General features: G+C 50.0%; 1 protein-coding gene across 1 annotated transcript in view; it reads left to right on the top strand.

Annotated features, from left to right (window-relative positions):
* Positions 1 to 2858: 2858 nt before the first annotated feature.
* KBTBD12 (kelch repeat and BTB domain containing 12) overlaps positions 2859 to 16355 on the top strand; it is a 64055-nt gene continuing 50558 nt past the window's right edge. The window contains exons 1-2 of the mRNA XM_062200094.1: positions 2859 to 2935; positions 13431 to 14612. Coding sequence (XP_062056078.1) covers positions 13543 to 14612 — 1070 coding nt within the window. The 5' untranslated portion in view covers positions 2859 to 2935; positions 13431 to 13542. The remainder of the gene's footprint in view (positions 2936 to 13430; positions 14613 to 16355) is intronic.

Genomic DNA, 16355 nt, shown 5'->3' with positions numbered 1-16355 from the left:
GAAATAATCTTGAAATGTTCAGAGCAATCAGGCTTCCTGCAGGCTTCTCGACTTTTGAAGAACTCCCTACCTACTGGATGAAGTTGTGTGCGGCCTCAGGATGGCTGGCTGAGCGTGACTCATCACCAGGACAGTGAGAACCGAGTGCCTTGGCTCCTCTATGGTTCATGAAAGCACCTCCACACCATTAACTCTCTGATTTCATCCTCTTAATAAGTTGCATGCAAAAGAGACCCATTACCACCTGCCTGTTCCACTCCAGGCCACCAGGCCTCAGGGAGCAAAGCTAGGCCAGGACACCTGCTGGCCCTGCCCCAGCCCCACCCCCTCCTTGTCACGCACCTGCTCAGCCTCGAGACCCCCCCCCCACTTCCCTTAGCATTCCCTCGCCATCTGTTCTCCCGGGGACCTGAGCTAAGCACACGAGTGGGCCACAGAGACGTGGAAGGGAAACATGACAGGTATCCGCAGAGGGTAGCGAGAGGGGCTTCCCAGGTGAGCACCAGGAGACGGCACCAGCAACAAGGCTCTAAGCCCTTCAGACCAAAGCTGCCAGCAAGGAAGGAAAGCCGGGTGTGGTGGCTGCTGCAAGTCCCACCTCCCACAAGGGGCTCATCCTTCTCTCTCCCACACAAAGACACACACACACACACACACAGACAAACGCATTAGGCCTGCCAACCCATTTTTGGAAATCAAGGTCAAGCCCCCTAGTCCCACTTTCCGCTAAAGAATTCTCTTTGATGAAGAGCAATACTTCATTAATCACTTGGCAATTGGATATTTTAATAACACAAGTCACACAGTGACCAAGCCCAGGATGTAAATTAGCGTCCGGACTCCACGCCCTGGCTTTTGCCTTCATGTCCCACTTCCTCCTGATGCAAACGAGAAAGGTGAAATGAAGCCGCCAAACAGGAAATGGGGCGGGGCCGTGCCCAGGTGGAGGACACTCCTTAGCTTCCCACAGACTCTGGGAAACAGCAGAGGGATCTAAACGGGTGCAGAGCAAGCCACGGCTGTGGAAATGGAGACAGCACTCACCTCAGTGCCTGTGCGTGAATACAAACGCTGGGAGGGTGCCTCACTAACACGCAAACCTCCAACAGCCAAGGGGGCCCCGCTTTCCAACGTGGGATTCGCTGCTTCCAATGTGCTGTACACATCCATACAGGGCACACACACATGGAATCACACATGTATTGACATATAAGGGTACTTTCAACAGTTCATGGAAAATGGAACTGGAAGACGTTTATTTTGGTACAAAAATTGTGAAATTCGGAGCCGCTGCTATGGTATAGTGGCCTAAGTCTCTGCCTAAACTACCAGCATCCTATATGGGCGCTGGTTCAAGTCCCAGCTGCTCCTCTTCAGATCCAGCTCTCTGCCAATGGCCTGGGAAAGCAGTGGAAGATGACCCAAGTACTTGGGGCCCTGCACCCACGTGGGAGACCCAAAAGAAGCTCCTGCACTGAAATCATCTGAACTCCAGCCACTGTGGCTACTCAGGGAGTGAACCAGCCTCTCTCTTTGCCTCTCAAATAAATGAAACAATTTAAAAATTGTGAAATTCATGCACATGAGGGGGGTCTTCAAGCAGTTAATGGAAAACACGCAGCATGGAAAAAGCACAGATGGCTTCCTATGTTATATATGTGTATATGTGAACATGTTCAGCCTTCAAAAAGGCAGGCAGTTCTGATGCCTGCTACAATACGAGTGAACCCTGAGGACCTGGTGCTCACAGAGGGACCAGAACCATGTGTTCTGCCTTTATAAGGTGCCTGGAGTCAGCACACTTAGAAACAGGGTGGAGCCCAGGTTCCCGGATGCTGCAGGAGGAAGGGCCAGGAAGCTCTTGTTTAATGGGTGTGGGATTCTTTCAGGGATGAGGAAAAACTACAGGGCCTGGATCGTGGTGATGGCCGCACAGCACTGTTAATAAAGGCATTGCACTGGATGCTCCAAGATGATTAATGCTGAATTCCATGCTATGCATACTTGACCACCATAGCAATAATAAAAAGGAAGTGGGGACAAAGGTTAGTGGTGCTGTGGGAGGGACGGCACCGGGGTCCTGGCGCTGAGGATGGAGGAAGGGCCTGCAGCTGAAGAATGACATCTGGGAGCTGAAGCCCGGGAGAAGTGGCCCTGCTCACACCTGCACGTAATCCAGCCAGGCGCATCTCCATTCAGACCTGCAGAGGTGTTAACATGATAAATGTGCCCCTGGCACTGGAGCCGATTTGGTTTTGTTCTGCTTTCAACTAGCTTACCTAACACTGCAGAGGCCTGGGGCAAAAACCACAAGTTGAGGGCTCCTGGGGAGTTGCCAGGGGTGGCTCATGCCCTAAATAAAAAAGCCAGATAAAGCCAGAACAGCGAGAAGCCTGGAGCTCATCGCCCATTCACCGAGTGACACACTCGGATTCACAAACACTGGTCCCACACCCACCCAAACATGCACCGAGTCAAGCGCCCCTGTTTATCCGACAATCCCACCTGAGGGCCACGTTCCACGGGGCCACACACACAGTATGATTTTGGCTGTGTCTGCAATCAAAAATAACAACACTACATGGGCAACTTGTTGTTTTCAAAATCCAGTTTCCAAATTTTCTCTAGCAGCATGTCCAGCCCGAGGAACGCGGGCCAGCGCAGGAAGAGCTGAGCTGCCGTGGGAACCAGCGGTGTGGTCCAGGCTGGAGGGTGCACCTGTCGTCTGCGCGGGCCGATGGCAGCGCCCTCCCTCCCGGCCTCGGCCTCAGCCCTCCCCGCAAGGTCTATTTATATCACTCAGCCGGCACAGGCCCATATTGGGCAGTGTGGTCAGCAGGCCTGCGCCCTACCTGGCCTGGAGCACCCGGCGGCGCCATCGTGGGCAGCCCTGTGGAGCGAGTGGGGCCGCGCCTCAAGCCGGGGCGGCAGCACTGTAAGTAGGGGCCCGGGCTGATACCCGCGCCCTCCCAGCCCCCGAGCCCGTGCCCGGGCCACCTCCTGTCCCTGGTGTCCAAAGGCGCTCCCCTGGGGAGGCCGCGGGCCTCAGAGGCGCTTCCTCCCTCCCTCCGGTCCCCTCCTCCCTGTGGCAAGCTCCGGACACCTGCCCCCTCTCAAAGGTGGGGACACGTCTGCCTTCCTGTTCCTGGCGTCTTCTTGGAACCCGCAAGGGGGCCTGGCAGTTAAAAAAACGGTTCCTTTAAGTTCAGTAAACACGGGACGTCTCCCTGGGCAACTCTCCACTGTAAAGCCGGGAACATAATTGCCCTGCAGTTCCCCGCAGGATGTGGAGAGGAACTAATGAGCTGTAAGGCATCTCGGAGCACTTTCAAAGTGGAAAGCCTGCGAGAATGCAAAACATCATGAGCTTGAATGGGGGGGGGGGGGCGAGGAGGACTGCCAGCCAGGAGGCCACGTGGTGCTTCCGCAGTCTGCCACCCCAGGGGAAAACCTGGGGGCTACCTGGCGGGGGAGGGGGGTCCTGTCTGCAGAGCCACCTCCTACCAGCATCTGCAAAGACAGGACTGGAGCAGGATGATGGCACTGGAACCTGCTGAGGGTGGGCTGCAGGGGGTCAAGGAGGGCTCGAAAACTCACCTGCAGGGCTTGCAGATGGGTGGGGGTGGGAGAAGCAACAGCTTATGAATCACAAATGCTGGAATGTTTCAGCTTTGCGTAGTGACAAATAACTGACCAGAAAAGAAGAAGGAAAAAACAAAACAAAACAACAACAACAACCCTGGGGGGGAGGGGGCTTTGCTGTGGCATAGGTAATAGGTTAACCCTGCAGCGCCAGCATCTCATAAGGGTACGGGCTGGAGTCCCAGCTGCTCCACTTCCCATCCAACTCCCTGCTTAATGGGCCTGGGAAAGCAGCAGAAGATGGCTCAGGTCCTTGGACCCCTGCACCCATGTGGGAGACCTGTATGAAGCTCCTGGCTCCTGCCCCTTCCCCCCCCCCCCCCCGGCCATTGCAGCCATTTGGGGAGTGAACCAGATGATGGAAGATCTCTCTCTCCCTCCCTGTCTCTGTAACTCTGCCTTTCAAATAATTAAAAACTATAAATAGAAAAGAAAGAACCATCAGGGCAGCCAGCTCGTGAGCTCTGGCGTGAGGGAAGCAGAAACAGGCCGGGGCTTCCAGTGCTCCCTGAGGACAAAGGCTGACGCCCCAGACAGCAGGGAAGGGCTGAGGTCTGGGAGTTCCTGTGCAGGGTGGGAGAGGCGGGTGGGTGTATCCTACTGCACCCAGCTGCAGGCAAGGGAATCAAGGGAATGACGGGATGATTCATTAGACTTGGACCAAAGATGAGCAACTTGGAGCATTAAATATCACTTTCCTATGCAGAAGAATAATCTTCAGGATACTGCTTTATTAAGTTTATGTAAGACCAAAATGGGGGGCCAGCGCCACGGCTCACTAGGCTAATCCTCCGCCTTGCGGCGCCGGCACACTAGGTTCTAGTCCCGGTCGGGACGCCGGATTCTATCCTGGTTACCCCTCTTCCAGGCCAGCTCTCTGCTGTAGCCCGGGAGGGCAGTGGAGGATGGCCCAAGTGCTTGGGTCCTGCACCCCATGGGAGACCAGGAGAAGCACCTGGCTCCTGCCTTCGGATCAGCGCAGTGCGCCAGTCGCAGCGCGCTGGCCGCAGCGGCCATTGGAGGGTGAACCAACGGCAAAGGAAGACCTTTCTCTCTGTCTCTCTCTCTCTCTCACTGTCCACTCTGCCTGTCAAAAAATTTAAAAAAAAAAAAAAAAAAACAGACCAAAATGGGGAAAAACTTATGAATTTGTAATTTAGGACTAAACAAAGCCTTAATATAACTGAACAAACCATACTGAGCATCTCTTATGTGCCAGGTATCATTCTTTAAAAAAAAAAAAAATTATAGGCCGGCGCCGTGGCTTAACAGGCTAATCCTCTGCCTTGCGGCACCGGCACACCGGGTTCTAGTCCCGGTTGGGGCGCCGGATTCTATCCCGGCTGCCCCTCTTCCAGGCCAGCTCTCTGCTATGGCCCGGGAAGGCAGTGGAGGATGGCCCAAGTGCTTGGGCCCTGCACCCGCATGGGAGACCAGGAGAAGCACCTGGCTCCTGCCTTCAGATCAGCGCGATGCGCTGGCTGCAGCGGCCATTGGAGGGTGAACCAACGGCAAAAAGGAAGACCTTTCTCTCTGTCTCTCTCTCTCTCACTATCCACTCTGCCTGTCAAAAAAAAAAAAATTACTTATTTAAAAGGCAGTTGATGGAAAGTGAAGGAGAAAGAGAAAGACTGATCTTCCATCTACTGATTCACTCCCTAAATGTCCTCAGTAGCTGAGACTAGGCCAGGAGGAAGCCAGGAGCTCCATCTGGGTCTCCCATGAGGGTGGCAGGGACCCAAGTGCTTGGGCCATCACCTACTGCCCCCCCACCCAGCACACTAGCAGGAAGCTGGATTGCAAGTGTAGAGTAGCAGGGACTCGAACCAGGCATTTTTAGATGGGATGTAGGTGTCTCAAGTCTTAGCTTAACCCTCTGTGCCACAGCATGCACCCGCAGGTATCATTCTTATCAGACCAGGCTGGCAGATTGGTAGGCCAAGTTGTGGTTTCCACGTGCATGGGGAAGAGGGACATTCCTGACAGAGAACAGCAGGTGGATGGGCTTCAGATTCACTAGTGGTCCAGCTGAAAACAGACAGGCTGGGAGAGGAGACGGGAGAGGGCAGAGGTGCCGGGTGGTGCGGTCTCGTGGAGTCTGGGTAGAGGGTTGAAAAGAGGCACAGTGTTTTTCAAAACGTGGAGTAATCACGTGGCCCATGGCAGTCACCAGCTTATAGGAGGGCTTTGTTCTCTGGCTAGGACACTTTCTGATCTAGAATGTTCATGGTCCTTGGCTTGCTAGGCAAAGTCACTGGAATTTAAGAGTCCTGCCCCAGTTCTCCAGTCTTCGGTTTTTCCCGATAGAAACCAAAGCTGTGGTGTGGATCCGCTCCATCACAACAGTGACCCCCGTCCCCACACTGCTCACCTCTGTGGGAGCAAGTACACGCCATTCAGGGATCCAGAAACTCCTTCTCCCACCCAAACAGGGGCGGGAACAGCGCCTGTCTCCCCTCACACATGCTGATGCCAGGGAAATTACAGATGAGCAAAGGTCTCCAAGGCAGCTCCCCTGCACACTGAATAAGGGGGTGGAAGTCTCTGTATTGTCCCGTCACTCATCACGTGGCTGCCAACACTGTAGTGTGCTAAAACACAAATTAGGAATGCATGTTCTCTCTCTCTCTCTCCCTCTCTCTCCATGCAGACGGATAAACAGATACCTCTATCAGAGATATCTTTTAGTCATTGGAATATATGCATTATATATTATTCATATATTATATATATATATATCAGATACATGTTTTATTCATTGGCTATATATTCACTGGAATATATATATATATATGTATATATATATATATATATATCTGATATGCCTATTAGGTAATGCACAGACATGGTTTTCAATGTGAGTTAGGTCTTCAGAAACTTTAAAGGACTTTAGTGTTAATATGGTCTCCTACTTTTAGCTCACTTTGTGCAATGTTTAAGACATGCATCCCGGCATAAGGAGTGAGACGGAATGTGCTGGACTCCTGTGTTACACAGGTGAAGCCTCTCATCACCCGCCAGCTTGCATGCCGACCCCCGCCTGTCCCCTAAGGCCACTGCCATCCCAAAGACGAGGTTCACCCCTGCCACTTCTCTTCATGGTCCTCCACCACAGTACGCATTCTTTTTTTCTTTTTTCTTACTTTTTTTTTTTTTTTTTTTTGACAGGCAGAGTGGACAGAGAGAGAGAGAGAAAGGTCTTCCTTTGCCGTTGGTTCACCCTCCAATGGCCGCTGCGGCCAGCGCATCGTGCTGATCCGAAGCCAGGAGCCAGGTGCTTCTCCTGGTCTCCCATGGGGTGCAGGACCCAAGCACTTGGGCCATCCTCCACTGCACTCCCGGGCCACAGCAGAGAGCTGGCCTGGAAGAGGGGCAACTGGGACAGAATCTGGTGCCCCGACCGGGACTAGACCCGGTGTGCCGGTGCTGCAAGGCGGAGGATTAGCCTAGTGAGCCACAGCGCCGGCCCACATTCTTAACAAATCATTTTTTAAACTTATTAAAATATAATCCCCAACCTAACAAAAGCTCCACAAAGCGTACAAAAAGCTCCCCCATCCCTCTGCCAGACTGCCCAAGGGTTTCTATCTGCATTGTCAAAGTGGATCAGCTGCTCACTCTGTAACGCACCGCCTGTGTCTAGTCTACCACACGTCCTGTCTGTGGGACTCACTCATGTTGAAACACAGTTTCCATTCAGTTCTGCTGTGCCCTGGGCTCTTGGGCACACAAACATGCCACAGTCTGTTTGTCCTCCCATTAATGGATATTGAGGCTATTTCCAAATTTTTGCTATTACAGTGCTATGAATTCAAACTAATGAAACAGAGTTTTTTTTTTTGTTTGTTTGTTTTGTTTTTTTGTTTTTTTGACAGGCAGAGTGGATAGTGAGAGAGAGAGAGACAGAGAGAAAGGTCTTCCTTTGCCGTTGGTTCACCCTCCAATGGCCGCTGCGGCCAGCGCATCGTGCTGATCCGAAGCCAGGAGCCAGGTGCTTCTCCTGGTCTCCCATGGGGTGCAGGACCCAAGCACTTGGGCCATCCTCCACTGAACTCCCGGGCCACAGCAGAGAGCTGGCCTGGAAGAGGGGCAACCGGGACAGGATCGGCGCCCCGACCGGGACTAGAACCCGGTGTGCCTGTGCCGCAAGGCGGAGGATTAGCCTAGTGAGCCGCAGCACCGGCCATGAAACAGAGTTTTTATGGAAAAGCATGCTCCTGTGTCAGCCATTGTCTAGAAAAAGTGGCCAGAGTAAAGACAATAAAATTAAACATCATCAAAGCAAAACATGAGTGGTTTAAGGAAACTGACATTTTTGCACAATAAAATGTATAGAAGTTCATTTCTCAAAGCTGAGTATCATGGACATGGATCCAACCGCACTTGGGATTTGCGAAGTAATTGGGCTTTATTCTCATGATTTATATTTATCCCTGCTACTCATTTTTCTTCATTATTATGGGTCCTGATATTATGAAGGCACCAGTTCAGTCTTGTATAAATTGGAGCAGAGAATCACTTCCCATTGATAGCACTGAGAACATTTCTACATTTTGTTTTGCTGATGAAAGTAGAAAGTACTCCCAGCCTCGTTGCAAGAAAAACAGTTGTCAGCTTCCTTCGTCTCCGAGCTGCGCCTGCAGCCGCTGATCTGTGTATGTACCGAAATATTTTTACATGACACGTGTTCGTACAGGTGACAGGCTGCTTCAGCTCTACCGAGAAAATTGTGTATTGTACCTGCATGGCCTTATTTAATTCTGCCAATTCTTCTCACGTAATCCTCAAAATGAATCCCAGGCATAGCAGCAAAGATGCTGCTTGGGACGCCTGTACCCCATACTGAGTGCCTGGTTCAAGTCCCAGCTTCCTGCTAATGCACTCCCTGGAAGACACAGTGACGGCTCAAGTAGCTGTACCTCCGCCACCCACGTGGGAGACCTGGATTGAGGTCTGGGCCCCAGGCTTCGGCCTGGTCCAGCCCTGGGTGTTTCGGGCATATTGGGAGTGAACCAGCAGAAGATGCAACAAATCTGCCCCCATCACACACACACTTTTCTGCCTTTCAACTTAAATAGCTAATTTTAGAAAATGAATCCCAGGTGAGGATAGTGGAAGTTAAAGTTCAGATTGCCAGATAGTACAAGAGGGATTCAAACTCAGCCACCCAACCCAAAGTCCATGTTTCCAATCCTTAGAGCTACCCTGTGCTACAGACCGGTAAACTATTTATTTATTATTTATTTATTGCAAACATGGATACCAAGGACTAGTCTCATTACTTTATTTACATATGTTGTTTCCATTTTATAGATGAATAAACCAAGGTTGAGAAAGGTTATATAATTTTAAGATTACAATAAGTAACTGGCTGACCCGGAATTCAAACCCAGGGCTAGGTCCCAGCAAAATCCCCAGCTGCCAGGCCAGCGTCTCCCGTGCACCTTACACTACAAGAAACAGGGCTGCAAGTGGTTTTTAAGTGTGGTGCTCGCTTCAGTGCCTAGATATTTTCTCAGGACTTTCATGAACAGATCCCTTTGCTCTGTAGCAATTAGAGTAGCTTCGGGGGTTGTACAAAAGGCCACTGGAAGGAAAAGATACTTAGTTAAGCATTTGTGCCATTAAAATTATTTAATAAACAGAGAATGAAACATTTTTTAGAAGTTCTACTTTCTGTTGTTTATTGAAGTCAATGTTTGAGAGAGAGAGAGAGAGAGAGAGAGAGAGAGAGAAACAGAGAAAATGCATCAAAGTATTTATTCAAGAAACTGATCTGCAGATCTGCAGACAACCAGATGCCCTCCGTGAAATAACACCATTCTCCTCTCAAAACTCTTCACCTGGATTTCGGCAGAGGTGGAGATCCAGCGCCCACATAGGATGCTGTCCCGCTCGTGATGTAGAAGGTGGATTTATGTATGACATTAGAGCAGGAGTTGGCAACCTGCTATTCTTGTATAGTCGATGACCCAAGAATGGCTTTTGTAATGGCAAATGGCTTTTAAAATCAGGAGTCGTCTTTCCTGACACGTGAGACTCTGACGTGTGAAGAGACCTGAAGTGGCAAGGCTCAACACCCGCACACATCTAACTGGAACATAGCCAGGCCTCTTTGCTTACATGTTGCGTGTGCGACAGCACACTCTTTTGTGCGACAGCAGTGTTGGGTGGTGGCGCAGGGACTACACGGCACAGAGCCTGCAAGATTTATGGTTTCCCGCCCTTGCACTTCAGCAAGTGGTTGCCAGGGCCGACCTTGAGTCAAATGGCATTGGGTTCAAGACTGAGTTCCATCTCCTGTAAAAGCCATTTAAGGAGGAGAGATAAACTCAGAAGACAAACGAATGTGACTGTTGCCTTTTACCAAGAAGAAATGAGGATAAGTTGAGGCTTCTACGGCTCTCCTACTTGACAGTGTAATAATAGAAATCTAAGAGTTTCACAAACATGATACCACATTAAACATCTTTAGAAATCTCATGGAAAATGTGTTAGGAGAAAACTATGCATAGATTTCAAAAAAATTTCTGCACCGAAATAAACACACCTTTTAATTTCACTTTTTCCACAAACTTTTTGAAGGACCCTCATGTAATTATAATTAACTTAGGCAACTTTTCTCAATTTTCCTGCATATACCACTTCCGCAAGTAAGGAGCTAAAAAAAATTTTTTTTAATCTGAGAGGAATAGAGAGACACAGACAATGCTCCCATCCATAGGTGTACTCCCCAGGAGCCTGTGAAGCCCGGAGCTGGGAACACAATGCAGGTCTCCCAGCCGAGCGGCAGGAACCCCATTACTGGAGCCTTCTCCACTGCCTGCCAGGTCTGCATGAGTAGGGAGCTGGCGTGGGAGCTGCAGCCAGGAAAATGCAGGCGTTGTGACCTCCAGGCTCAACACCTGCCCTGAGTGAGCGTTCTCCATTACCACCCCCAACTCCAGTTCACGCTAGTTTAAACAGCAAAGGGAACAGTTCCTCTCCCAAAGCTGAGCGATACAGATAGAAGGTGTCCTTCAAACTCCATTGCCTCAGCTTCCCTCCTTCCTGCCCTTGCTGGCTTTCAAAACAGGGCTGCAGCCGTTCAGACCTCCCATCTGGACAACACGTGCACAGCCCTGAGCTACACTCTCATTGGTTGATCTCAGCTCTCCCGCCTGTCCCTGGAATCCAGAGGAGCAACATGGGAGTCAGTCCCGCCCCAGGTGCACCACGGGAAGACAGGTGGACACCGAGGGAACCCTTCCACTGTCCCCTGGAGAGCTGCTTGTAAGATGCTACCCATCGTGTGCCTATGAGGAAAACAGCCACATGGTTCACTTGTTCTTTCATCATCCCTGAGTAAATGTTACCTGTGTTTTTATTAAAAATGACCTCGACACCAAATAGCCCAACAAGGTGTCATGGCTCTTCCTTCACAGACACGAAACCCCAGGGCTATGGCCGAACATCTGGGTCCCCACATCTTAGCTGCCCCCAGCCACCCAGCACCAGAACTTTGGGAGCTGATGAGCCGGAATCAGCAGCAGCATGCCGGGTCCTTCTGGAGGCCGCGCGTGGCCGTCGAGCACTGTGAGGGCTGGTGTTCTGGGGTTCTTGTCTATCGGGACAAATGGAACGGGCGAGATCTTCAGATATTTCCTGACAAGAAGGCATCAGGCTTTTTGTTTCTGAGCAGCAGCTGTCACGTGACGCTGGCTGTATCTAATGAAGCTTCTGTCAACCTGACTGGGGTGGCTCCTGGTGTGTTACAGCAGAGTTCAGAAACACAGCGATCTCTTAATTACCCAAGACTGGATCGCCTTTGGACAGATGTGAAATCCATAAATGCAAATGTTCATTTTTAACCAATAAGCCCTCACCAACAAAGTCTTAAGCTGTTAGTGAAATAAGACTAAGCCATTAATGCAAGGAAATCCAGAAAGAGGGCTGGACTCCTGTTTCAAGCATATGACTTCTAGCACTGACTAGTTATTATATCATTCTGCAAATTTCAGCACAGTGCTTTTTGTGTCTTACAATGCCATTATATAATTAAACATTCCTATCATGCATAACATTTGCTGCTTGAATTGAACTTTAATTCAACACTCAGAAAAGTGCCATTTCTCATGAGATTTCTAATTCTTTACTGGGTTACAGAAATTTAGAAAATTTCTAACTTTTATAGCTGACAAACTTTGTGCTCATGTTATTGGACTTATCTCTCCTTTAAAAATGTTTACTTATACTTGTTTACTTGAAAGGCAGAGTTGGGGGAGGGGAAGAGAGAGAGAGAGAGAAAGGTGGAGTCTTCCACCTGATGGTTCACTCCTCAAATGACTACAAGAGCTGGGACTGGGCCACGCTGAAGCCAGGAGCCCCAACCGCAATCTGGTTCTCCCCGATGGGTGGCAAGGACCCCAATTACTGGGGATCATCCACATCCCCCAAGGTGCATGATGAGGAACCTGGATTGGAAGCAGAGCAGCCAGGACTGGCACTGGCACTCAGTATAGTACATGGGCCAAGTGTATGCATACAGTGTATGTCCCAGAGGAAGCTTCACCTGTTGTGCACAGAGCCTTCCCTAAGCTCTCCTTTTTCAACTCCCAATACTAACATTTCTTCCATCAATTTATTGTTTGCTTATTTGAGAAGCGGATGAGAGAGACTAAGAGATCCTACCTGCTGGTTTACTCCTCAAATGCCCACAATGACCAGGGGGCTGCAGCTGGGAGCCAGCAACTCAATCCAGGTTTCCCACAGGAGTGGGTGGCAGGAGCCCAGCCATGAGCCAACTCCCTAACAGGAAGCTGCACTCAGAAGCCAGAGCTGGGACTCAAACCCAGAAGCTGCACATGGGATTTGAGCATCTCAGCTACTGGGCTAAACACCTGCTTCATCCGTGTTCCTTCTTCTTGCAGGCACCTTAGAACCACGCAAGAGCAAGAAAAGTGGCAGAGACTTGAGGTCCTCCCCTCACATCCGGGGAAGTCCTGCTTTCAATCAGAGCAGCTGATTAACTTCCTTGAAAGCCCCTGCCTCCAACCCCCAGGAAGGTGAGGATGCCACAGCTAGCTCTAGAGACCGAATTAGACCAGGGCGTCTTAGGGAAAGAAGGGGATAGGTCTGTGCCACTGTGATGAAGGGAGCCAAGGAAGGCTGAGCAAGGGGGAAAGACAGCAAGATGCTGGCCCTGTGTGTCTCCTGAGCTGAGGATGTAGTTGTAGGGCAAATGTCGTCAAGTCTCAGGTCAGCAGACATCTGGTTGTGAACCCAAAGCTCATGGGAGATGATCTTGGTGTGCTGCTCGGTTTGGGCAGGGTTTTCTTGCCCTCAGTCTTCCCACCTCCCCAGGGTGCACCCTGAGTGGCCCCCACCATTCATCTGTGGACTGGCCACCCTAATATCTGGGTGCATTGTCAGAGGGTGTGCACAATCCTTTAAGGCGATGCGCGTCTCCTGGGAGAGATTGGTGATGGGCGCCCTGCACCCTCAGCCTGCCATCAGCCACACCCTACTGAAATGGAGTCGTGCACCACACCCATCTTCTCTCTCTTCCTTCCCATTGGGAGGTATGAATTCCCAGCCTTCAAAAATCTGTGCTACTAATAAGGAAAACACCGTGTTGGCAGTTAATAATTCACTATTTACATGACCAAACACCTCATTTTCAAAGGTGGTTGCCTTCAACTGCTTTGTTTGGAATGAATGTGTAGTTATGAATACTTGTTAGAACTACCGCTGCATATTTAGATTATAGAGGATTTTTTCTAGAACACTGCTTCTTTTCTTTCCCTCAGGAACGTTCCCTGGCATCTGTGCTGTTTTGTGAGTGATCAGACATGCTCAGAGCCCCTCCGGACTCAAGCTGAACTTAAAGACGACAGACTGAGAAAGCTCAGAGAGTGCACGATGGAGCGCAAGGCCGAGGGAAAAGAGAAGCAGCAGCACAGCCTGAGCTTGCTGAACAAAATCCAGAGCATGAAGGAACTAGCAGAAATGATCGACGTCGTGCTCATAGCGGAAGAGGAGAAATTCCCTTGCCACAGGCTGGTCCTGGCTGCCTTCAGTCCTTATTTCAAAGCGATGTTCACCTGTGGACTGCTTGAATGCACGCAGCGGGAAGTGGTCCTCTATGACATCACGGCAGAAAGCGTGTCGGTGATACTGAACTACATGTACAGCGCGGCCCTGGAGATCAACCACGCCAACGTGCAGACGGTGGCCATGGCCGCCTACTTCATGCAGATGGAGGACGTCTTCAGCGTGTGTCAGAGATACATGATGGACCACATGGATGCCTCCAACTGTGTAGGTATCTATTATTTTGCAAAGCAGATTGGAGCTGAGGAGTTATCCGATCAGTCAAAGAGATACCTGTATCAGCACTTTGCCGAGGTGAGCTTACACGAAGAAATACTGGACGTCGAAGTGCACCAGTTTCTGACGCTCATCAAATCAGATGACCTTAACATATCCAGAGAGGAGAGCATTCTGGATTTGGTTCTGAGATGGGTAAATCATAACCGGGAACTGCGCACGGAGCACCTCGTTGAGCTTTTGAAGCAAGTCAGACTGGAACTTGTAAACCCTTCTTTTTTAAGACAGGCCCTTAAGAGGAATACAATGCTCCTATGTGATGCAGGTTGCATTGACATCATTCAGAATGCGTTCAAAGCCATCAAGACGCCCCAGCAGCACGCGCTAAACCTCCGCTACGGCATGGAGACCACCAGCCTTCTGCTTTGCATTGGCAACAACTCCTCAGGGATCAGATCAAGACACAGGAGCTATGGGGACGCCAGTTTCTGTTATGATCCAGTGTCTCGGAAGACCTATTTCATCTCCTCTCCCAAGTACGGGGAGGGTTTAGGCACCGTGTGTGCTGGTGTCGTCCTGGAGAATAACACGATCGTCGTGGCTGGAGAAGCGAGTGCCTCCAGACTCTCTAGACAAAGGAACAAGAACATTGAAATCTACAGGTATGTATCCAGGAACAAGTGAGTCCCTTTCTCACACCCATACCTCGAAGATATGTCTGACCTCCCTTGGTAGCGAGCATGGAGAACGTGGAGCCCTGGATGACCCCAGGCCCACAGTGGCTGCAGCTGGCCCTGAGCCACAGGGGTAGCGTCCATGCAGGACTGTCGGGGTAGACTGCAGAGCCAGGACATGGGATCCGTACAGGAAGAGGACGCCGTGGTCTTCTCTGGGTCAGTGCCTCTTGTGGGATCCCTGCACTTGGTTAGGCACCTTCTTCCCACGCCAGGGCTTCCTGGCCAAAGCCCTCAGATTCTTTGGGTAGCTCTTTTGCTTCCTCATCAGGATAGCACATGATTAAACCATGACAACACTTGTCAAAAATGAAATCGAGCCATGTCAAAAGTCTTTTTGATCCTTAAACATCTACTTTTTGACCATTTTGAAGACCTTCTCTCCTTGCTTGTGTCCTGTGTCCAACCATTTGCCCCATGTTTCCCTTCTCATTGATCGGGCACTCAGCCAGGCTGTCTTCACTAACCAGCTGCTCCACAATGGTCGGAACCAGGGTCCAAGGAAGCAGTCATCCCACTATCTCCTCCACTAATGAAACTGTCAGCAAGGCAAGTGATGAAATTATTGCAAGCATTGCCTTGGGCTTAAATGAGATTTCTGCCTGATGTCTGGAGAGTTAAAATCTCCCAAAACCACAGTCACTTCATTGCCAGTTTTGTGAAATGTATGAGAATTATGTATAATCTTGAGGTGCATTCCTACATGAGTACACTTCAAAAAAGTGGTAGAGAAACGCATTCCTAAAAGTTAAGTTTAGGGAGCAGGTGTTCAGCCTTGCGGTTAGGATGCCTATGTCCCACATGGACTACCTGGGTTCAAGTCCCAGCTCTGGTGCCTGATTCTAGCTTCCTGCTAATCTGGACCCTGGAAGGCAGCAGAAAGCTCAAGTAACTGGGTTCCCGGAATCCACCTGGGAGACCTGGACTAAGGTCTAGTTCCTGACTTTGGCCCGGCCCAACCCAACCCTAACCATTAGAGGCCTTGGAGGAGTGAGTCAGCAGATGGAAGATCTCTGTTGGTTGGCTGTCTACCTACCTACCTACCTCTCTCTCTCTCTCTCTCTCTCTCTGCCTCTCCAATAAATGTTTAAATAAAAAGTAAAACATTTTTGTTTTGGTGCAAAAACTATAAAGCCCATGCACGTTTCTTGATGATTCACATTTTTCACGTACTTTTTGGAGACACATCCTCTGCATGGATGTCAATATTTTTTTGCGCCAGCACAAGACTATCATTTCATTGCATTTGCCACACACTTCTGTAGACTGCTGGCCCATGTCTTCTTGACTTGGAAGCTGAAGGAGACTAGAAGTCTGCTGGGCCGTGTCTTTTCCCTATGCTGTACCTCTCCCTCTGCTTTGTCACCTGCTGCTCGCTGGCACACGAGCACCTGAGGATGCAGGAACTGTCTTTGAACTGCCAACCTCCATTAACACCGAACGCTCCTGTCACTGTGGCTCCTTCTTATGTCAAATCCACTTTTCTTAACAATAAGTTTTTTAGTTTTATCTGAGCGTTTTCTCTCCCCAGTTTCAGTTCTAAATTTAAAACCAAAATCAGACTGGCAAGTCACCCAGCAAACCTATACTCCCCAGCGTTCACAGAATGTATTTTGGTCTTAGCCTATTTTCTTCAACTGTGGCTCAGAAAACCAAAACCCATTATTTAGT

This window comes from Lepus europaeus, chromosome 9 (assembly GCF_033115175.1).
Source record: "Lepus europaeus isolate LE1 chromosome 9, mLepTim1.pri, whole genome shotgun sequence".
NCBI classification, from domain to species: Eukaryota; Metazoa; Chordata; class Mammalia; order Lagomorpha; family Leporidae; genus Lepus; species Lepus europaeus.
This window is presented reverse-complemented; position numbering and strand designations above follow the sequence as displayed.